Raw genomic sequence first — 24,209 nt, 5'->3', positions numbered from 1 at the left:
TTATGGGACCATATACTGCCTCACATATCTCTGGGCCCCGTCAGCCAAGCAGTGTCACCTGGCGGGGCCCAGGGGAAGGGCCTTCTCGGTGGCAGCTCCGGCCTTTGGGAATCAGCTCCCCCCTGGAGATATGTGTTGCCCCCACCCTCCTGGCCTTCCGTAAGGCCCTAAAAACACATCTCTGCTGGCAGGCTTGGAGCATCGCCTTCAAGCTCTGGCCGACGGAATGAATGAATCATCATGTATGAATGTTAGTTAAACGCTTTTTAATTAGGTGGGGGTTTCGACTAGGTTTTTATATTGTTTTTTCTTAGGTTTTACATTGGGTTTCTCAGATTTTAAAAGTTTATCTGCCTTGGAATATGGACCCTGGTGGGGCCAAGAGGCAAAAAGGAAGTTGTATGCTCCTCCCATATATCAGGACGACTCGACAAAAATCACACATAACCCTTCCCTGGTACAAGCTGATAAGGAGGCGAGCCTGTAGCCTAGAGGCTAAGGCCACTGCCTTACAAGTCAGAGGTCCAGGTTCAAATCCCAGTAAGAGTCTGGCTGCACGATGAGAGCAAACAAGCTCGAAATAGATCTATAGTAGTCTCCCTTTTCATTATCAGCAAAAATATGTTACACTTAGAGAATATAGTTGTCGGCTATAAAAATGTCCATTTACAAGGTAGAAACAAGCAATTCCGCAGTCTGCATTGGTTGCCGATCAGTTTCCGATCACAATTTAAAGTGTTGGTTATGACCTATAAAGCCCTTCATGGCACCGGACCAGATTATCTCAGGGTCCGCCTTCTGCTGCACGAATCCCAGTGACCAGTTAGGTCCCACAGAGTGGATCTTCTCCGGGTTCTGTCAACTAAAGAATGCCGCTTGGTGGGACCCAGGGGAAGAGCCTTCTCTGTGGCGGCCCTGGCCCTCTGGAACCAACTCCCCCCAAAGATTAGAATTTCCCCCACCCTCCTTGCCTTTCGTAAGCTCCTTAAAACCCACCTCTGCCGTCAGGCATGGGGGAATTGAGATCCTCTTTCCCCCTAGGCCTTTACAATTCTATGCATGGTATGTATGTATGTATGTTTGGTTTTTTTATATGAATGGGTTTTTAATTGTTTCTAACATCAGACTACTATTGTACACTGCTTTATTGTTGCTGTTAGCCGTCCCGAGTCTCCAGAGAGGGGCGGCATACAAATCCAATCAATCAATCAATCAATCAATCAATCAATTTCATTGTGCAGCATTGCACTAAATAAATAAATCAATAAATAAATTTTATTGTGCAGCATTGCCCTAAATAAATAAATCAATCAATAAATAAATTTCATTGTGCAGCATTGCCCTAAATAAATAAATCAATAAATAAATTTCATTGTGCAGCATTGCACTAAATAAATAAATAAATAAATAAATTTCATTGTGCAGCATTGCCCTAAATAAATAAATCAATAAATAAATTTCATTGTGCAGCATTGCCCTAAATAAATAAATCAATAAATAAATTTCATTGTGCAGCATTGCCCTAAATAAATCAATAAATCAATAAATAAATAAATTTCATTGTGCAGCATTGCCCTAAATAAATCAATAAATAAATAAATTTCATTGTGCAGCATTGTCCTAAATAAATAAATAAATAAATAAATTTCATTGTGCAGCATTGCACTAAATAAATAAATAAATAAATAAATAAATAAATTTCATTGTGCAGCATTGCCCTAAATAAATAAATAGATAAATAAATAAATTTCATTGTGCAGCATTGCACTAAATAAATAAATTTCATTGTGCAGCATTGCCCTAAATAAATAAATAAATAAATAAATTTCATTGTGCAGCATTGCCCTAAATAAATAAATAAATAAATAAATTTCATTGTGCAGCATTGCCCTAAATAAATAAATTTCATTGTGCAGCATTGCCCTAAATAAATAAATAAATAAATAAATTTCATTGTGCAGCATTGCCCTAAATAAATAAATCAATAAATAAATTTCATTGTGCAGCATTGCCCTAAATAAATAAATCAATAAATTTCATTGTGCCGCATTGCCCTAAATAAATAAATAAATAAATAAATAAATAAATTTCATTGTGCAGCATTGCCCTAAATAAATAAATAAATAAATTTCATTGTGCGGCATTGCCCTAAATAAATAAATAAATAAATTTCATTGTGCAGCATTGCCCTAAATAAATAAATAAATAAATAAATTTCATTGTGCAGCATTGCCCTAAATAAATAAATAAATAAATAAATTTCATTGTGCAGCATTGCCCTAAATAAATAAATAAATAAATTTCATTGTGCGGCATTGCCCTAAATAAATAAATAAATAAATTTCATTGTGCAGCATTGCCCTAAATAAATAAATAAATAAATAAATTTCATTGTGCAGCATTGCCCTAAATAAATAAATAAATAAATAAATTCTCAATTATTATTTTTTTTTTTTAAACTTTCCTGTTTCTAGGATAAAAATCCCAAGACGACAAGAGCAAATGTGTTTGTCACAGGAAAGGGGGAAAAAAGAACAGAAAAGCGAAAGTAAAGAAACAAAGAACAGATTGCAAATACCTGGAGAACGTATAAGCCTGGTCTCGCCTTGAAACAAAACCCGCCCCGAGCATCTGTTTCCGCTGTCATCAGCACGGCTTTCTCCTTATCCTGTGGCCACATGTTCACTTTGTATTTGGTGATCTGCTTGATCGAGTCGGGGAAGCGGGTCACGGAGATCTGCCCACAGACGCTGAATCTGTGTTGGTTGGTTGTTTTTAAAGGAAGAAGAAACAAATGCAACATTCACAATTTGGCCTGAAAAATGGCCCATTCAGTTTAGGCAGGAACTACTCTTAGAAACATAGAAGATTGACAGCAGAAAAAGACCCAGTGGTCCATCTAATCTGCCCTTATACTATTTCCTGCATTTTATCTTAGGATGGATCTATGTTTATCCCAGGCATGTTTAAATTCACTTACTGTGCATTTACCAACCACGTCTGCTGGAAGTTTGTTCTAAGCATCTACTACTCTTTCAGTCAAATAATATTTTCTCACGTTGCTTCTGATCTTTCCCCCAACTAACCTCAGATTGGGGGCCCTTGTCCTTGTGTTCTTTCCTATTAAAAACACTTCCCTCCTGAACCTTATTTAACCCTTTAACATATTGAAATGTTTCGATCTTGTCCCCCCTTTTCCTTCTGTCCTCCAGACTATAGAGATTGAGTTCATTAAGTCTTTCCTGATACGTTTTATGCTTAAGACCTTCCACCATTCTTGTATCCGCGCTCAATTTTATCAACATCTTTTTGTAGGTGAGGTCTCCAGAACTGAACACAGTATTCCAAATGTGGAATCTCACCAGCACTCTATACAGCGGGATCACAATCTCCCTCTTCCTGCTTGTTATACCTCTAGCTATGCAGCCAAGCATTCTACTTACTTACTTACTTACTTACTTACTTACTTACTTACTTACTTACTTACTTACTTACTTATTTATTAGATTTATATGCCGCCCCTCTCCGTAGACTCGGGGGCGGCTAACAACAATAATAAAAACAGCATATAACAAATCTAATATTTAAAATAACTAAAAAAAACCTTATTAAAAACCAAACAAGCACACACACAAACATACCATGCATAAATTGTATAGGCCTAGGGGGAAAGGATATCTCAGTTCCCCCATGCCTGACGACAGAGGTGGGTTTTAAGGAGCTTACGAATGGCGAGGAGGATGGGGACAATTCTGATCTCTGGGGGGAGCTGGTTCCAGAGGGCCGGGGCCGCCACAGAGAAGGGCTTTTCCCCTGGGTCCCGCCAATCGACATTGTTTTGTCGACGGGACCCGGAGAAGGCCAACTCTGTGGGACCTAACTGGTCGCTGGGATTCGTGTGGCAGAAGGCGGTCCCGGAGATACTTGCTTTCCCTACTGTCTGACCGCACTGTTCACCCATTTGGAGACTGTCAGAAATCACTACCATTCCCATTCGTAACTCATCCCAATTGTGGCCGTAACTCAAGGACTATTTACAGACAACTAAGCTAACCAAGTTAAACATCTTTCCTGATAAGTTTTATGCTTTTAAGACCTTCCACCATTTTTGTCGCCCGTCTTTGGACCCGTTCAATTCCTCTTAAGGGACACTCATAGAAACATAGAAGACTGATGGCAGAAAAAGACCTCATGGTCCATCTAGTCTGCCCTTATACTATTTCCTGTATGTTATCTTACAATGGATATATGTTTATCCCAGGCATGTTTAAATTCGGTTACTGTGGATTTACCAACCACGTCTGCTGGAAGTTTGTTCCAAGGATCTACTACTCTTTCAGTAAAATAATATTTTCTCATTATTTTATATTGAAAATAAAATAACTCACTCGGTTACTATGATATCAGCCAGCTGTGGGGTGTTGGGAGCGATCTTCACCGTGATGGTATCGAAGAAGAGGTTGTCTTTGTGAGCCTGGATGGTGTATGTGCCGGTAGTGATGTTTTCAAGGCGGAAAGAACCATCTGACCGGGTAGTAACTAGAATCAGAAAAAAACGAACAAGTGTGAGAAAGTAAAGGTCATCTATCCATCGCCAAAGAAACCGGGACTTTAAACTTCAGAATTCCTACTGACTTTCCTGGCTACAGGTCGGTAATTCCAAAAGATCTTAGCAATTCTAATCTCTGGGGGGAATTGGTTCCAAACATGTGAGCAACAGCACTATTTTAACAGAGCCATCCTATTGCCCCCACAATCCGGGTCCTCATTTGACCCACCTCGGAAGGATGGAAGGCGGAGTCAACCTTGAGCCGGTGATGAGATTTGAACCGCTGACCTGCAGATCTAGCCAGCTTTAGTGGCCTGCAGTACTGCCCTCTACCCACTGAGCCATCTCGGCTCATAAATCCCCGATTCCAGGTTAATATCAAAACAGGGTACCCACCTTTAATCTGGCTATTCAGGATCACGGGTGGCATACGGTACCCCTTCACCCTCGGGGCTGTTCAAAATCCTGCCCGTGACGGAGAAGCCCATGACATGGAAGACCGGCTGAAAAAGAGGAAGAGAATTTGAACCCTGTTGGACTCTGATCGTCTCTCCCCTTTCTGAAACAGTTCTGAACGTCCATTTCTCCCAAAGGAGGGCCTTTGCAATGCACTGGCTGCCGATCGGTTTCCGGTCACAATTCAAAGTGTTGGTAATGACCTTTAAAGCCCTACATGGCACTGGGCCAGAATACATCCGGAACCGCCTTCTACCCCACGAATCCCAGCGGCCGATAAGGTCCCACAGAGTTGGCCTTCTCCGGGTCCCGTCGACCAAACAATGTCGTTTGGCGGGCCCCAGGGGAAGAGCCTTCCCTGTGGCGGCCCCGGCCCTCTGGAATCAACTCCCCCCAGAGATTAGAACGGCCCCCACCCTCCTTGTCTTTCGAAAATTACTTAAGACCCACCTTTGTCGCCAGGCATGGGGGAGTTAGGATATTCCTTCCCCTAGGCCATTACAAGTTATGTATGGTATGTTTGTGTGTGTGTTTGGTTTTTATAATAAGGGTTTTTAGTTGTTTTATTAAATTGGATTGTTACATGTTGTTTTTTGTCATTGTTGTTAGCCGCCCCGAGTCTGCGGAGAGGGGCGGCATACAAATCCAATAAATAATAATAATAATAATAATAATAATAATAATAATAATAATAACAATAACAATAATAACAATAATAATAAATGTATGAAAGGACGCTAATACAACGTCCAGGGAGAACCTACCTCAATTTTGAGACTGTCGTGCTCCACAACAAAATCCAGTTTAGAAGGGGCGACATCGAACGTGATTCTCTCCCCCCTGTAAAAGGGTATCTGGAAGGAGACAGCAACCCAGAGCTTAAAATGTCTTTTAACATTTTAAATCCAGTCTTAGTTCCTCCCCATCCTATTGAAGACATCTGTATAGAAAGCTCAAACTGCCCAAGGAGCTGCTGATCCAGTTCTACAGAGGGATCATTGAGTCTGTCATCTGCACCTCCGTAAGTGTCTGGTTTGGTGCTGCAACCCAACAGGACCGACACAGACTTCAGAGGAGAATCAGGACTGCAGAAAAAACAATGGCTGCCAACCTGCCTTCCATTGAGGACCTGTATACTGCACGAGTCAAAAAGAGGGCAGTGAAAATATTTACTGACCCCTCGCATCCTGGACATAAACTGTTTCAACTCCTACCCTCAAAACGTCGCTACAGAGCACTTCACATCAAGACAGACAATTAGACACAAGAACAGTTTTTTCCCAAACGCCATCACTCTGCTAAACAAATAATTCCCTCAACACTGTCAAACTTTTTACTAAGTTTACTTCTAATTTCTAGTAGCTTTTTCTCATCATTCCCTTTCACCCATTTCCTCCCATTTAGGACTGTATAACTGTAACTTGTTGCTTGCATCCAAGATTTTTATTAATATTGTTTCTTCGTTGCTTATTTGACCCCTATAACAATCATTAAGTGTTGTACCACATGGCTCTTGACAAATGTATCTTTTTCTGTTATGTACGCTGAGAGCATCTGTACCAAAGACAAATTCCTTGTGTGTCCAATCACACGGCCAAATAAAATTCTATTCTATTCTATTCAAAGAGCCACAAAGGTAGGGGTAGCACAGCTCATTCCAGGGTGTCCAGGGGAAAGCATTTTGAAATTCCCTGATATTTCCCTGACATTTCCTTGTAACTTGAGATCTAGTTAAAACGCAGGTAGATGACGTCATAACAAATAGCTAAGCCGTGGAGAAATATCGGTAGCTGAGAAAGCAAGTTGTTTCCACAGTTATGCTCATTTTTGCTTGACTCTGTTAGGTAGTACAATCTGGTGGGGGGTTTTTTTACATGATTTTTTTCCTTATAAACAAGGATCTACTACTGACTTATAAACAAGGATCTACTACTCTTTCAGTGAAATAATATTTTCTCATGTTGCTTTTGATCTTTCCCCCAACTAACTTCAGATTGTGTCCCCTTGTTCTTGTGTTCACTTTCCTATTAAAAACACTTCCCTCCTGGACCTTATTTAACCCTTTGACATATTTAAATGTTTCGATCATGTCCCCCCTTCTCCCGCGCAAGGCAGGGTTTAGAGCAGACTGCATGCTGGAAGCACCATCGGAAACCGCTGAGATGTTTTTGGGGAAAAAACCCTTCTGGCAGCTTTACTCACCACGGCGTATTTGCCACTCGGCAAAGACTGGAAGGTAAAAGTACCGTCCTCTTTGGAAATGACGTTGCAGAGGTAGGCGAGGGAATCGTCCCTTGCAGGAAAGCCATCGACTGGAGAAGAGTTGCATCCCATAATGTCCTGCACAGAGAGATGAAATTAATCCCTATAGGGAGTTCTTGAATTCTGGCATTAATCCCAATGGTGTTCTTCCAGTTACGACACTAATCCTTACAGGTAGTCCTCAAATTACATTAATCCCTACAGTTGGTTCTTGAGTTATGAGATTAAGGCCTACAGATAGTTCTCAAATTCTGATATTAATCCCTACAGGGGGTCCTGAAATTACAACATTAATATCTACAGTTCATCCTTGAGTTATGACATTAATCCCTATAGGGGGTCCTCAAATTACGACATTTAATCCTTACAGTTGGTCCTTGAGTTATTACATTAATTCCTCCAGGTGGTCATCAAATTATGACATTAATCCCTATAGTTGGTCCTTGAGTTATGGCATTAATCCCTACAGGTGGTCCTCAAATTACAACATTGAATCCCTACAGGTAGTCCTCAAATTATGACATTAATTCCTCCAGGTGGTCCTCAAATTATGACATTAATCCCTAAAGGTGGTCCTTGAGTTATGACATTAATCCCTACAGGGTGGTCCTCAAATTATGACATTAATCCCTACAGGTGGTCCTCAAATTATGACATTAATCCCTACAGGTGGTCCTCAAATTATGACATTAATCCTTACAATAGGTCCTTGAGTTACAACATTTATCACTACAGGTAGTCCTTGAATTGTGACATTAATCCCTACAGATAGGCCTCAAATTACAACATTAATTCTTACAGTTAGACCTCAAGTTATGACATTAAACCTTACTGGTGGGCTTCAAATCACAACATTAATCCCTACAGGTAATCCTTAAATTACAACATTAATCCCTACAACAGGAGTCAACAATTAATTGGTTCCTGAACCGACTCAGCTCGAGAACTCTTCTTTCATGGATCTGCCTTCATCAAGTACCGCGAGGACGACAAGGCAGAGAAAGGAAACTATCGACGACGGAGCGAATTAATACAAATGGTTCTGATTCATAACACCTTGACTGACCTCCTTTGCCACGGAAGAGGAGAAAAGGAGAAACATGACGCCTTTCATTGGCTCGCCATCGCTTCGGACTGATCCAGACACATTGTACCCGGCTACGATGAGTGAGCTGGAAGCGTACGCATTGGAGCTGGTGACGCGAACAGTAGTGGTGGCCTGAAAAATGAAGAGCCAAAAGGTTTGAACCCAAAACGATACAAGATATATCGCTGTATCAAGTAGTTAGAAGACTCCTCCGCAGTCTGCATTGGTTACCGATCAATTTCCGGTCACAATTCAAAGTGTTGGTTATGACCTATAAAGCCCTTCATGGCGTCGGACCAGAATATCTCCGAGACCGCCTTCTGCCGCACGAATTCCAGCGACCAATTAGGTCCCACAGAGTCGGCCGAAACGTGACCTCCAGGAAGGACGTCTTCATGACATCAAAGCTCCGCCCATGGAATTCCCTATTGGGATTCCCCACCTCCGTTTGAGCCTCCAGATCGGCTGAAAATGCCGCCCCCGATCGCAAAAACGGCGCTCCGCCTGATGCCGGCGCCCAACTGCAACCTTCTGAAACAGCCGGGCGCTTCTCGGCGGCCTCCAGAACCCGAACCTGAACCCGAACTTTTCCCGAACTTCTGGGTTCGGGAGAATGCCCAGAAGCGCCTGGCTGTTTCAGAAGGTGACAGACGGGCGGTGGCACTTCTCCCGAACGCCGAACCTGGAAGTTCGGCAAAAGTTCGGGTTCTGGAGGCTGCCGAGAAGCGCCCGGCTGTTTCAGAAGGTTACAGCCGGGCAGCACCGCCCAGCGGAGCGCCGTTTTTGCAATCGGCGGCGGGTTCGTAAGTCAAAAAAAGTGCGTAAGAAGAGGCAAAAAATTTCCGAACCCCGAGTTCGTATCTCGAAAAGTTCGTATCACGAGGGGTTCGTATCACGAGGTACCACTGTATTTGTATTTTATATTTGTGTTTTTTAACATTGGAAAATTAATTAAAAAGAAGAAAACATGAAAGGCGGAAAGGTCTATGAGGTTTTTTTAAAAAAAAAATCTAAAAATATGGATAACGTCTCCTTAACCATCCACTCCAGAGTGTAATAATTGGCTCCAGGCCAATAAAGACCCAGAAAAGTGTCATGTAAACAAGGTAGTGGGTCTCTTCCATTATCAGGGAAAATATCCACCACTGCATTGGTCCACAGGAAGGCAGTTAGGAACAACATTGAAAAATCTCTACCTTGACAATGGCTGGGATAAACTGGCTCGATAGGCCAAAGTAGTTTACGCTGCGGGAATTTTTGCAACCTGGTTTGCTTTCGTTTCAATAAATCTTGCTAAAAGCAACTTGCAGCTGCGAGAGCAATCATGGGCTTCCCTAAATATGCCCATGTCACACCAACACTCCGCAGTCTGCATTGGTTGCCGATCAGTTTCCGGTCACAATTCAAAGTGTTGGTTATGACCTATAAAGCCCTTCATGGCACCAGGCCAGATTATCTCAGGGACCGCCTTCTGCCGCACGAATCCCAGCGACCAGTTAGGTCCCACAGAGTGGGTCTTCTCTGGGTCCCGTCAACTAAACAATGTCGGTTGGTGGGGCCCAGGGGAAGAGCCTTCTCTGTGGCGGCCCCAGCCCTCTGGAACTAACTCCCCCCAGAGATTAGAATAGCCCCCACCCTCCTTGCCTTTCGTAAGCTCCTCAAAACCCACCTCTGCCGTCAGGCATGGGGGAATCAAGATAATCTTTCCCCCTAGGCTTCTACAATTTATGCATGGTATGTTTGTATGTATGATTGGTTTTATAACAAGGGTTTTTAGCTGTTGTAGTATTGGATTTTTACATTCTGTTTTTTGTCACTGTTGTTAGCCGCCCCGAGTCCACGGAGAGGGGTGGCATACAACTCCAATAAATAAATAAATAAACTTGGAAGAGCCAAGCTGGTTAAAGAATCACTTTCCCCTTTGGGAATCGGCTAAAGAGGCCAATACAGTCAAGCTTATTACCTCTTTCAGAGTCCAGGTGGGATGAGAAGCAAAGACTTCATATTCTCCAGGAAGCACTTTTAAAAAGGCATACCTGGAAAAAAAGAAAAGACCCCCCCACAAAATAATCCAGGTGGAACATTCCTATCCATTGAAAAAACCCTCAATGGATAAAATTCCTCCTCCAGTTTTGGACCCAACAACATAATAAAATCAATGTTCCCAGTTGGATATTCTCCAGAAAAACTCAAATTATTACCCATGCATTCCTATCAGAATGTTTACAGAATACCCTACGAAAATAGACTGACAATCCTGGGTCTAGAAAGCTTAGACCCACAACGCCTTAAACATGATCTAAGTATTGCCCACAAGATCATATGCTGCAATGTCCTGCCTGTCAAAGACTACTTCAGCTTCAACCACAACAACACAAGAGCACACGACAGATTCAAGCTTAATATTAACTGCTCCAAACTTGACTGTAAAGAATATGACTTTAGTCATCCGGTTGACGAAGCGTAGAACTTATTACCAGACTCTATAGTATAATCCCCTAACCCCCAACATGTTACCCTTAGACTATCCACGGTTGACCTCTCCAGATTCCTAAGAGGTCAGTAAGGGGCATGCATAAGCGCACTAGAGTGCCTTCCATCCCCTGTCCTATAGTCTCTCCTATATCTCATATTTCTTCTGTACTATATCCTCTATAACCTTCATTGTGTATTATTGTGTATTGGACTAAATAGACAGATGGATGGATGGATGGATGGATGGATGGATGGATAGATAGAACATAAGAAGAGCCATGCTGAATCAGGCCAAAACCCATCGAGTCCAGCATTCTGTGTCACACAGTGGCCCACCAATTGATCATGGGGATCTTAAGCAGAAAGATAAGGCAAGACCCTCCCTTTCCCTTGACCCCCAACAAATGGTACTCAAGGGAATCCTGCCTGCCTCAACTAACATAGAGGCGGCACATGGACATCCGTTTCAATAACCACCCATACACTTGGCATCCATGAATCTGTCTAATCCTGCCTTGAACCTATCCAGGCTGTCCCAACCTCTTCTGGAAGTGAATTCCAAAAACCAAGGACCCCCTGGGTGAAGAAATATTTCCCTTTATTTGTCCTCACTTTTTTACCTATGAGCTTTAGAGAGAGCCCTCTCGTCCTAGCATTGTGTGATAGAGAAAAGGATTTTTCCCTATCCACCTTTTCTATCCCATGCATGATTTTATACACTTCGATCAAGTCACCCCTTCAACGCCGTCTTTCAGGGCTGAAGAGACCAAGGCGTTGCAACCTGGTATCATAAGGGAGGTGCTCCAAGTAAGTAAGTAAGTAAGTAAGTAAGTAAGTAAGTAAGTAAGTAAGTAAGTAAGTAAGTAAGTAAGTAAATAAATAAGCAAGTAAGTAAGTAAATAAATAAGTAAATAAATAAGTAAGTAAGTAAGTAAATAAATAAGTAAATAAATAAGTAAGTAAATAAGTAAATAAATAAGCAAGTAAGTAAGTAAATAAATAAATAAATAAGTAAATAAATAAGTAAGTAAGTAAATAAATAAGTAAATAAATAAATAAGTAAATAAATAAGTAAATAAATAAGTAAGTAAATAAGTAAATAAATAAGCAAGTAAGTAAGTAAATAAATAAATACGTAAATAAGTAAGTAATTAAGTAAGTACGTAAGTAAGTAAGTAAATAAATAAATAAATAAATAGGATACTGTTCAACGTTTGAGGCATCGGGTTGACTGCAAATTCTTCTGAGATCTCAATAAAGTTCACACTCACTTTCCTCCGAGCTGAGTGGTTGTGCTCTGTAAAATCACTCCTGTGCTGGGGCTTCGGAGAACAACAAGAACGCCGGCAGGACCCAGAGACTGGCCTTTGCTCAGAACCTTCAAGAGATGAACAGAACCACGTTCAGCTTTCAAGAGAAAGGCACGACGTTCAACCAGGCTTAAATTTAAAAACGAAATGCGTTATCACCCAAGCGGAGGACACTACAAAAACATAGGAGCCTTCTACATATGAGATTCCCTTGGAGAATCGTGAGGTTTCATTGCACAAGGCGGCAGGATATGTTTCTAGACTGGCCTTGCGAAAGACTGGCTCTCTGTGAAAGAGAGCTGGCACCTGGATTGCTTAGGAAGTCTTCCAGAGGCTGGTCTTGACCAAATGTCATAAGGCTACTTAACACAAGAGAAGCAACTTGACCAGTAGTATCTCGAAGAATTTGGGGTAGAAAGAAATACTACACCTTGGAATGTATATATTACCTATAAAATGTTAGCTATTCTTTATAATTTCCCCATCTCCTCCTCCCTTAGATAAATGTTGCTGCTGCTTTTCTGCAACAAGATTTATCATGTACTCTTGTTTAATTTTAACGATGGAAAACTGTTGACTCCAATTATGCACATTCTTGAGAAGGGATATGCAATAGAAAGAATCAGTGTAGTCTTAAACTAAAATGGACTCACTTGTGTCTATTAAAATTTGGAAACTGTTGAACTCTTTAAAAAAAAAACCCCCCAAAAAAACCCCATAGGAGCCTTAATGATAACCTTCAAGCACAAGTTACAGATTCAAGCAGGTCTGCACAGCGTAGTAAGTTGGCACCCCACTCTCTCCTACAAGAATGAAATACTTTGAGAAATATACTGCTCAAAAAATAATAATAAAGGGAACACTTAAACAACACAATATAACTCCAAGTAAATCAAACTTCTGTGACATCCAACTGTCCACTTAGGAAGCAACACTGATTGACAATCAATTTCACATGCTGTTGTGCGCATTCAACTTTGTAGAGAACAAAGAATTCAATGAGAGTATTTCATCCATCCAGATCTAGGATGTGTTCTTTGAGTGTTCCCTTTATTTTTTTGAGCAGTGTAATTTGAGAAATATTTAAAAAGGCAGAATATTATATTTCCCCTAAAGAAAAGAATTAGAAATCTTAAGGAAAACACAAAGCCACAGTTCCCGGCCTCCAAGAAGATACTAAGCTGAGGCCGGTTTTTAGAGCCGGGGTGGCACAGTGGTTAGAGTGCAGCACTTCAGGCTACTTCAGCTAACTGCTGTAGTTCAGCAGTTCAAATCTCTCCACTGGCTCAAGGTTGACTCAACCTTCCATCCTTCTGAGAAACATAGAAACATAGAAGACTGACGGCAGAAAAAGACCTCATGGTCCATCTAGTCTGCCCTTATACTACTTCCTGTATTTTATCTTACAATGGATCTATGTTTATCCCAGGCATGTTTAAATTCAGTTACTGTGGATTTACCAACCACGTCTGCTGGAAGTTTGTTCCAAGGATCTACTACTCTTTCAGTGAAATAATATTTTCTCACGTTGCTTTTGATCTTTCCCCCAACTAACTTCAGATTGTGTCCCCTTGTTCTTGTGTTCACTTTCCTATTAAAAACACTTCCCTCCTGAATCTTATTTAACCCTTTAACATATTTAAATGTTTCGATCATGTCCCCCCCTTTTCCTTCTGTCCTCCAAACTCTACAGATGGAGTTCATGAAGTCTTTCCTGATACGTTTTATGCTTAAGACCTTCCACCATTCTTGTAGCCCGTCTTTGGACCCGTTCAATTTTGTCAATATCTTTTTGTAGGTGAGGTCTCCAGAACTGAACACAGTATTCCAAATGTGGTCTCACCAGCGCTCTATATAAGGGGATCACAATCTCCCTGAGGTGGGTTAAATGAGGATCCAGATTGTAGGGGATAAGACGCTGACTATATAAACCGCATAGAGAGGGCTATAAATGCACTGTAAAGTGGCATATAAGTCTAAGCGCTATTGCTAAACATTGAAAAAGAACAAGCGTTACCTTCCCATTTACTGAGAAGCCGGTGAAAACAAAATTGATATCGCCGCCTTTAGTGCAAATGTCGTTGACGCCATCAACATGGATGTCCACACTCGTTGGCTCTGGAAAGGAAGATCAAAACCCTCAAATGTGTGATTATTTCCTGCTAAAGACTATTTGTTGTTGTTTTCAAATGATCCAATTTAAGAGTTGTTCTGTCTGGGTCCCCCCAGACGCCAACACCAACCAAAAAGAGTAGCCAGACACACTGGTCAAAAGCAAAGGCAGTTTATATACTGGAAAGCAAACACAGGTAACAAAAACTGTTCTTACAGACAGGAACACGATGAAGCTTCACAGAGGTTTCACGAAGGCCAGGCAATAAAACAGGATTCTTGCTGGCAAAAACAACACTGGAGATAATAAAACCCACGCCTCCCCCAAGTCTTTCAGCCTTCTAGGCCACAAGCCAAGATCAGAGATGCCAAGAATCGAAGCAAGGTCACAGGACTCCCAGTTGATAACTCTCCACAAGACTGTAAGGGCGGGCCTGCCTTTTCAACCCTGCTGAGGAGAACCACACCCAAACCCAGCTGTTGCCAATTCAGGGATGGAAATACCTTGCTAATTGGCCCCTTCTTTGAGCCGCACGTCTCTGCCTCATGTCTATTATAGCCTGTGCGTCTTCATCCAATGAATCCAGGCTACTAGCTGGGGAGAGGCCCCCCCTGGGGGTCTCAGGCTGCTCTCCCTCCTCCTCTTCCTGACGTTCCTCTCCCCCATCTGCCTGGTCCTCCCCCTCCTGGTCACTGTCCTCCTCTGGGCATGGATCCGGCAGAGCTCCAGCCGGTCCCTGAGGAGCCTCAGGCTGAATCACAACAAGAGTTCAGATGTTTTATTATCCAACTCATCAGTGCTAGAAGGGAATGGGATTTGTAGGTAGAAGGAAGAGGGCTGTGAGGTCCTTGGTGCTCTCTAAGCTTGGCTGTTTGCTGGTAGAAGTCTCATTACCCAACTAGGTAACATCATCAGTGGAAGGGAGGATGGGGTTTGCTCCCAGTTTATACCCATGAACCATCTGCAAGCAAAGGTCTATAAATGCTTTTCTATTGCTGTGCAAAAAACAATGTCATTGTGTGCAGAACAATGGAAAAGTGAAAGCATACCAACTGAAAATGAATCATTAGAAAAAAATATGATCTGTGCAAAAATGGATTAGTTAACAATGGAAATAAAAGATGAAGATGAATCGGAATATAATCAAGGTGGGAATAAATCTTACGCTTGGTTGGAAAGTCAGGAAAAACAATAAACAAAATACAGACAACCAATTAAATAATCAACTAACTTAAATAATAGGGAAAGAAAGGAAAAGAGGATCAGTTGAAAAGAGGAATAAAAAGGGATACTGATGTAAGACCTATGTAAAATAAAATGTATATAGTATTAGAAATATTAAACAATGGTAATATAGAAATAGCACTATAGAAAATAAGAAACTGGACTGCCACACATTATTCAATGTTTTTAAATGTTTTGTTTATGTATGTTTATAATAAAATAACATTTTATATTAAAAAAATAAAGTATTAAAAAGGTCTATAAATGAAACATCTATAAATATCTATTTGTCTATAAATGAAACATCTACAAGCGAAACACCAAGAATTCAGAGTTCAACCCTGAGTTACACAGTGATTCAGAAATGGTAATATGAAATTAAGTAAAAAAAAATCAGCAGCACCACTTTGTCTCTTTCAATGAAGTGTGAATACACAATCACAGCCAGTGTTCCCTCTAATTTTTTGGGGGGGTGGGCGGAAAAGTATAGTGTCTGAGCGGCAGTCCCTTCAGGACTGGGTGGCACAGAAATAATAAAGGAAGGAAGGAAGGAAGGAAGGAAGGAAGGAAGGAAGGAAGGAAGGAAGGAAGGAAGGAAGGAAGGAATAAACAAACAAACAAACAAATAAAAAACCCACCCTGTTTTGCCTCAGAGAATTTCAAAATAAAATACTGTACTGTGTGTCTATAACAGTGAGCTCATAATAGGGCAACTCTATCAATATCAAAATGCCACTTAAATAGTTGAGCTAGTTTCAAACTAGATTTTGATTTTCTTTCTCTCTTCCTTACTCCCATTCTTTTTCTTTCTCTTTTCCTTCCTCTCTTTTTTCTATCTGTTTCTCTCTCTTCCTCTCTTCCTCTCTCTCTCCTTCCCTCTCTCTCCTTCCCTCTCGGCTTCTGGGCAGGTTTGGAAAACTCTGAGTTGATGATGATTTTTAAGTGAGCGATTGCTCACTGCTCAGCTTAGAGTGAACTATGATCACAGCCCTTGAAAAACTAAATAAACGATCCCAAATGCTTTAGACTTCAGATATTGGGCAGATCAGAAAGTCAATAAACAACAACTATAATGAACAACTATGTTTATAAACAAATACACAACTGTGAATAAGTTTCAAAACAACTGGAGCGTTTTCTATAAACATAGCAAACTTACCAAACAACAACTATAATGAACAACTATGTTTATAAACAAATACACAACTGTGAATAAGTTTCAAAACAACTGGAGCGTTTTCTATAAAAATAGCAAACTTACCAAAGCTCCACCCTAGGGGAGGCTCAATTTTAAGGACAAAATCCCCCTAAAAGAAGAAAAACGTGGAAAAAATGTAGTTATACACTTCTGAGATTCAATCCTTTATCATAAATACCGAGAGGCAACATTGTGGTTAAGATTTTGGACAGGGACAAATAAAATTACCAGCGGAGTCCCTACTCAGTCACTGACCTATTACAATCACGAACTCTAAATTTCAACCCATTTTGAAATCTTATTATTTGTCTTTAAAAAAAAAGAAAGAAAAGAAATCTAGCTTTCATGAATGTCACAGTGGATTTTCACCGCCCCCAGGAACTCATCCATCATCCATCAATATGCCAATGATACCCAGTTATACATCTCCACCCCATGTCCAGTCAACGAAGCAGTGGAAGTGATGTGCCGGTGCCTGGAGGCTGTTGGGGCCTGGATGGGTGTCAACAAACTCAAACTCAACCCTGATAAGACAGAGTGGCTGTGGGTCTTGCCTCCCAAGGACAATTCCATCTATCCGTCCATTACACTGGGGGGAAAATCATTGACCCCCTCAGAGGGTTCGCAACTTGGGCGTCCTCCTCGATCCACAGCTCACATTAGAGAAACATCTTTCAGCTGTGGCGAGGGGGGCGTTCGCCCAGGTTCGCCTGGTGCACCAGTTGCGACCCTATTTGGACCGGGAGTCACTGCTCACAGTCACTCATGCCCTCATCACCTCGAGGCTCGACTACTGTAACGCTCTCTACATGGGGCTACCTTTGAAAAGTGTTCGGAAACTTCAGATTGTGCAGAATGCAGCTGCGAGAGCAATCATGGGCTTTTCCAAATATGCCCATGTTACACCAACACTCCGCAGTCTGCATTGGTTGCCGATCAGTTTCCGGTCACAATTCAAAGTGTTGGTTATGACCTATAAAGCCCTTCATAGCACCGGACCAGATTATCTCCGGGACCGCCTTCTGCCACATGAATCCCAGCGACCAGTTAGATCCCACAGAGTGGGTCTTCTCCAGGTCCCATCAACTAAACAATGCCGCTTGGCGGGACCCAGGGGAAGAGCCTTCTCTGTGGCGGCCCCGGCCCTCTGGAACCAACTCCCCCCGGAGATTAGAATTGCCCCCACCCTCCTTGCCTTTCGTAAGCTACTTAAAACCCACCTCTGCCGCCAGGCATGGGGGAACTGAGATACCCTTTCCCCCTAGGCCGTTACAATTTTATGCATGGTATGTCTGTATGTCTGTTTAGTTTTTATTATAATGGGTTTTTAATTGTTTTTAGTATTGGATTATTATTATATGCTGTCTTATTATTGCTGTTAGCCGCCCCGAGTCTTCGGAGAGGGGCGGCATACAAATCCAATAAGTAAATAAATAAATAAAATAAATCCAAAGCCAGCAGAGTGGCAAATATTAACTTGGAAGAAACCAGTTGCAGTAAGGTTTTCTTTTAAAGACACACCTGAAATGTGATGCCACCTAATTTAAATGATTACATCGCCTCTCACCTTATCATACAGAGGAATCATAAAGTAACCATTATTTGGAGCGCAGTCGGTTTGATACTTCAGAGTGCCATGCTTGGTGTACAGTTTAATCTGCAGAAGAAAACATTGGAAGGAAGAAGAAAAACATATTAATTATTCCGGAAAAGCTGTGGATTTATGATGCTTAAGTCCTGCTGCCATAGAACACAACTCTTGGCCAGGCCAATAGACGGTACCTTGCCAGATTATAGTAATCTTCTACAATTTGAAACCCATTCCAAAAAAAGTAATCTTCAATTAATTGGAGACCCTCATCTAAAAAGAAGCTAGTGGTTTAATTTAATTTTATTTAACTTAATTTAAATTATAGGCCGCCCAACTCCTTCCAAACTTCTTTTGCTGTAAATGGAATAAATCTTGGGTTGTGTAAGCCCTGTTGCATTTGAACTCTTGTGCAAACCAGCCACTGGGTGAAAAAACACACCAGGGTTTATCCCTTTGCAATTTGTGAAAGAAAGAAAGGTCATATAAGATGAGGGGGAAACTCATTTAACAACTGTCTCGCTTAGTGAGAAGTGAAGGACTACATGTGAAGGTAGTCAATTACAGTTCAATCCATGCAACCAGAAATTGACCAGAGGTTAAAAACTATGGATGATTTGAGGTCAAAGACATATTATTATTATTATTATTATTATTATTATTATTATTATTATTATTATTACTTTATTCACAAAAAATAGTAATATACTGTACAGCAAATGAGATTTATATGCTGGATTTCGTATCATAACATCACAAGTTGAACACTTCCCAAACGTCTAGGACTGTGTGATGTTTTTTCATACATTTGATGCGCGCAGATCCAAGTCCAAATCTTGTGATGTATATTACTGGGGGGTTTTGTGAATAATAATAATAATAATAATAATAATAATAATAATAATAATAATAATAATAATAATAATTAAAATAAAAGCCCAGTGGCCTTTTGCAACTGACAGATCATGATTTTTGTTTAATTATGTTTATTATTATTTAATTATTATTATTATTATTATTATTCACAAAAAACCCCCAGTAATATACATCACAAGATTTGGACTTGGATCTGCGCGCATCAAATGTGTGAAAAAACATCACACAGTCCTAGACGCTTGGGAAGTGTTCAACTTGTGATGTTATGATACGAAATCCAGCATATAAATCTCATTTGCTGTATATTACTATTTTTTGCTGGATTTTGTATCATAACATCACAAGTCAAACACTTCCCAAGCATCTAGAACTGCGCGATGTATTTTCCTATGATGCGCGCAGATCCAAATGTACGGTGAACTGACACATCGTGATTTTGTCAATGTTCATTGTTTTCAAATGCCGGCTGAGGTCTTTTGGCACAGCACCCAAAATGCCGATTGCCACTGGAACCACCTGTACTGGTTTATGCCGGATTCGCTGTAGTTCGATTTTAAGATCCTGATATCGGATAGGTTTTTCTTGTTGTTTTTCATCAATTCGACTGTCACCTGGTATGGGGACATCAATGATCCACACTTTTTTCTTCTCCACAATCGTGAGGTCTGGTGTATTGTGTTCTAAAACCGTGTCAGTTTGAATTCAAAAATCCCAAAGTATTTTGGCATGTTTGTTTTCAACTACTTTCTCAGGTTTATGATCCCACCAGTTCTTTACCACTGGTAGGTGGTAACTGTGGCACAGATTCCGATGAAGCATGTGTGCCACATAGTTGTGCCTGTTTGTAGTCCAATTATTATTGTTGTTGTTATTATTATTGCCTAGCTTAAGGCAATTATTATTATTATTATTATTATTATTATTATTATTATTATTATTATTATTTATAAGATTTGTATGCCGCCCCTCTCCATAGTCTCGACAGGCATATGCAAAATGTATAATATTCGTTTATTTGTACCTTCCCTTTACTATGTTTACAAATAACTCAAGACAGTGAACATATCCAACATACTTTTCTCCTCCTATTTCCCCCCAAACAACAACCCTGTGAGGTGGTTTGGGCTGAGAGAAAGAGGATTCAAAGTCACCCAGCTGGTTTTCATGGCTAAGGCAAGACCTTAATAGTCTTTCCTATACCTTATAATAATGTTGCTGCTCCATGGAAACTATACCTGCTACAGAAAAACTATATATATTTTTGAAATCAGAACAAAAAAAAAAGACATTTTGAGGATAGGGGTTGAAATAGTTTATGTCCAGGATGCGAGGGGTCAGCAAATATTTTCACCACCCTCTTTTTGACTCGTGCAGTATACAGGTCCTCAATGGAAGGCAGGTTGTCAACAATTGCTTTTTCTGCAGTTCTGATTCTCCTCTGAAGTCGGTGTCAGTCTTGTTAAGTTGCAGAACCCAACCAGACAGTTATAGAGGTGCAGATGACAGACTCAGTGATTCCTCTGTAGAACTGGATCAGCCGCTCCTTGGGCAGTTTGAGCTTCCTGAGTTAATTGAACTGAGCAGGGTTTGCAAAACTTTCGCCAGACCAATCCTTGAATACAGCTCATCTGTCTGGAACCCTCCCCGCATTTCGGATATAAACACTCTAGAAAATGTCCAGAGATATTTTACCAGAAGAGCCCTCCACTCCTCCACGTGCAACAGAATACCCTACGCAACCAGACTTACAATCCTAGCTTTAGAAAGCTTAGAACTACGTTGCCTTAAACACGACCTAAGTACAGTCCATAAAATCCTCTGCTACAACGTCCTTCCTGTCAATGACTACTTCAGCTTCAACCACAACAACACATGAGCACACAACAGAGACAAACTTAATGTAAACTTGATTGTAGGAAATACGACTTTAGTAACCAAGTAGTTGATGCATGGAACTCACTACCAGACTCTGTAGTATCATCACCTAACCCCCAAAACTTTCCCCTTAGACTAGTGTTTCCCAACCTTGACAACTTGGAGATATCTGGACTTCAACTCCCAGAATTCCCTAGGCAGCATTCGCTGGCTGGGGAATTCTGGGAGATGAAGTCCAAATGTCTTCAAGTTGCCAAGGTTGGGAAACACTGCCTTAGACTATCTCCTGTTGACCTCTCCCGATTCCTAAAAGGTCAGTAAGGGGCGTGTATAAGTGCACCAGGGTGCCTTCCGTCCCCTGTCCTAATGTTTCTCTTTTACTAGTATTATGTATAAAATTGTTATATCTTTGTATATAAACAAATTAAAATAAAATAAATAAAAAGCCACTTCTAATTTAACTTTTAATATTATTTTTTACCGTTTTTTAAAAGATGCCCTTCATCTTTCCTCGCTCCCTCCGTCCAAGACCTTCCCACCACCCCACCGTCCTACCTAGCAGGGCGGGCGCTCACCTCGATCAGCGAGTAGTTGATCTCGACGTCGGACCGGACGAAACCCCCGCAGCCCACCACGATGTCCTCGGAGCCCCCGGCCCCGGCCCAGAGGGCTCCGCACAGCGACCACCACCAGCAAACCCACGCCGGCGACGACGCCCCCCGTCGCCGCAGCATTGCCGAGCCGTCCGTCGTTAACACGCGGAGCAGCAGCCGTGGAAGGCTCGGCCCAGCGCTGACTCAAGGAAGAGCCCGGGCGCATGCGCGCGCCGCGCTCGATGGTTTTTTTTTTTTGTTTTTTTTTCCTTCGTAAGAGGGGCAGAGCGGCAGGACGGAAGTGAGGCCGCGCCGAATCGGAAAGTTACTTTTTCCGGGCCGCGCTAGGCGAAAGGCGCTTTCATCTTGTTTGCTACGGAGGTTTCAATGGGGGGGGGGATTACACAGGAGTTTGGCCTTTTGCAATTTATATATATATATTTATTTGTTTATTATGTTTCTACAAAGCCTTGGGCTTTTACCATTTATGTATTTATTTATTTATTTGTTTGTTTGTTTATTAGGTTTCTACAAAGCATTGGGCTTTTGCAATTTATTGATTTATAAGAGTCAAAAAGCACACATTTGTCTATGCTTTTTATTCTCTTTTTTTATTTATGAGGTAAATTTATGAGTTAAAGAGCAACAAAGATTATTAGGGGACTGGAGGCTAAACATGAAGAACGGTTGCAGGAACTGGATATGTCTAAGGAAAGACCAAGGGAGACATGATGGTGTTCCAATATCTGAGGGAATGCCACAAAAAAGAGGGAGTCAAGCTATTCTCCAAAGCACCTGAAGATAGGACAAGAAGCAATGGGTGGAAACTAAACAAGGAGAGAAGCAACTTAGAACTAAGGAGAAATTTCCTGATAGTTGGAATAATTAAATGCTCCAACACTGGAAGTTTTTAAAAAAGATGTTGGATAACCATCTGTCTGAAGCAGTGTAGGGTTTCCTGCCTAAACAAGGGGTTGGACTAGAACAGTGTTCCCCAACCTTGTCAACTTGAAGATATTTGGACTTCAACTCCCAGAATTCCCCAGCCAGCAAATGCTGGCTGGGGAATTCTGGGAGTTGAAGTCCAGATATCTTCAAGTTGACAAGGTTGGGGAACACTGGACTAGAAGACCCCCAACGTCCCTTCTAACTCTGTTATTATTATTATTATTATTATTATTATTATTATTATTATTATTATTATGTAAATATAATTAAATAAATTAGAGTTAAAAATAAACTTGACATAATGAAAAAGTTAAAAAAGCAAAAGGAGGACCCACAGTTTTGCTGGTCTGCAGTTTTTCTCACACCCTAGCTGGGTTTGCACTGTTCACATTTATACTGAATAGGGTGCAGTTGCTTCCCTCCGCCTAATAATCGAGTCATTGCTTAATTGTAGTTTACTGTTGAACTCACTGCTAAGGAAAGAAATTGAAGAGCATTCAGCGGGGTTGCCAGTTGAAGGTGGCTCACTTCCAGCTGTTCCTGAAGAGAATCGATGGGCGGGATAGATCAATAGCTGGATGTGCAGGAACAGATAATAGTGACAGAGTTTATGGGGAAATACCCATCAAATGCAGAAGGAGACTGCACTGTGCAGGTAGGCTGAGTTCATACAAGCAGCCCATTTTGTCAATTTGCAGAATGTGGTGAACTATAATCCAATGGGTTGCGTTTAGGACATGGATGTTGTAACCAAAGAGATTGTGTTGATGTTGCAACAAACTGGTCTCTGGGATGATGTGAAGCTTCATGATGTCATGCATGATGTCAGGTTGCAATGCTGGAGTTTTTGCATCTATTGCAAATCTATCCCTGTAAACAGTGAAGGGCTAGCAAAAGTTTTACTACCACACTGTGGGCGTGGCTTATGCAGGACGCCCGGCATTTTCTTTCAACCTCTTTCAGTGCAAATTGGGTGCTATGGGATGGAGCTCCATTTTCACTACCTCACTGCGTCCGTCCCCCGCCCCCCCGTCCGGGCAGTAGCCCACCCCTGCCTATAACCCATATTTATAATGACATCTACAGGGCTGTTTTATTTGATCATCCCCCCTCCCTTTATTGGGTGAAATTTATTTATTTATTTTATTTATTTATTGGATTTATATGCCGCCCCTCTCCGGAGACTCAATAAAACAGTAACAATAAAACAGTGTACAATAGTAATCTAATACTAAAAACGATATAAAAACCAAACATATATACATACATACCATGCATAGAATTGTAGAGGCCTAGGGGGAAAGAGGTGGGTTTTAAGTAGCTTGCGAAAGGCAAGGAGGGTAGGGGCAATTCTAATCTCTGGGGGGAGTTGGTTCCAGAGGGCCGGGGCCGCCACAGAGAAGGCTCTTCCCCTGGGTCCCGCCAACCGACATTGTTTAGTTGACAGGACCCGGAGAAGATCCACTCTGTGGGACCTAACTGGTCGCTGGGATTCGTGCGGCAGAAGGCGGTCCCTGAGATAATCTGGTCCGGTGCCATGAAGGGCTTTATAGGTCATAGCCAACACTTTGAATTGTGATCGGAAATTGATCGGCAACCAATGCAGACTGCGGAGTGTTGGTGTAACATGGGCATATTTGGGAAAGCCCATGATT

At 41.3% G+C, this 24,209-nt stretch overlaps 1 protein-coding gene across 1 annotated transcript in view; it reads right to left on the bottom strand.

Moving 5' to 3' along the window:
• Positions 1 to 21,819, bottom strand: part of LOC139172230 (BOS complex subunit NOMO3-like) — a 62,444-nt gene extending 40,625 nt beyond the window's left edge. The window contains 13 exon segments of the mRNA XM_070761134.1: positions 2,579 to 2,756; positions 4,389 to 4,539; positions 4,946 to 4,970; positions 4,972 to 5,052; positions 5,770 to 5,859; positions 7,208 to 7,345; positions 8,334 to 8,486; positions 10,318 to 10,390; positions 12,101 to 12,207; positions 14,157 to 14,257; positions 16,738 to 16,783; positions 18,242 to 18,331; positions 21,589 to 21,819. Of these exon segments, the coding sequence (XP_070617235.1) occupies positions 2,579 to 2,756; positions 4,389 to 4,539; positions 4,946 to 4,970; positions 4,972 to 5,052; positions 5,770 to 5,859; positions 7,208 to 7,345; positions 8,334 to 8,486; positions 10,318 to 10,390; positions 12,101 to 12,207; positions 14,157 to 14,257; positions 16,738 to 16,783; positions 18,242 to 18,331; positions 21,589 to 21,747 (1,392 nt within the window). The 5' untranslated portion in view covers positions 21,748 to 21,819.
• Positions 21,820 to 24,209: the final 2,390 nt, after the last annotated feature.

This window comes from Erythrolamprus reginae, chromosome 9, assembly GCF_031021105.1.
Source record: "Erythrolamprus reginae isolate rEryReg1 chromosome 9, rEryReg1.hap1, whole genome shotgun sequence".
NCBI lineage: Eukaryota > Metazoa > Chordata > Lepidosauria > Squamata > Dipsadidae > Erythrolamprus > Erythrolamprus reginae.
This window is presented reverse-complemented; position numbering and strand designations above follow the sequence as displayed.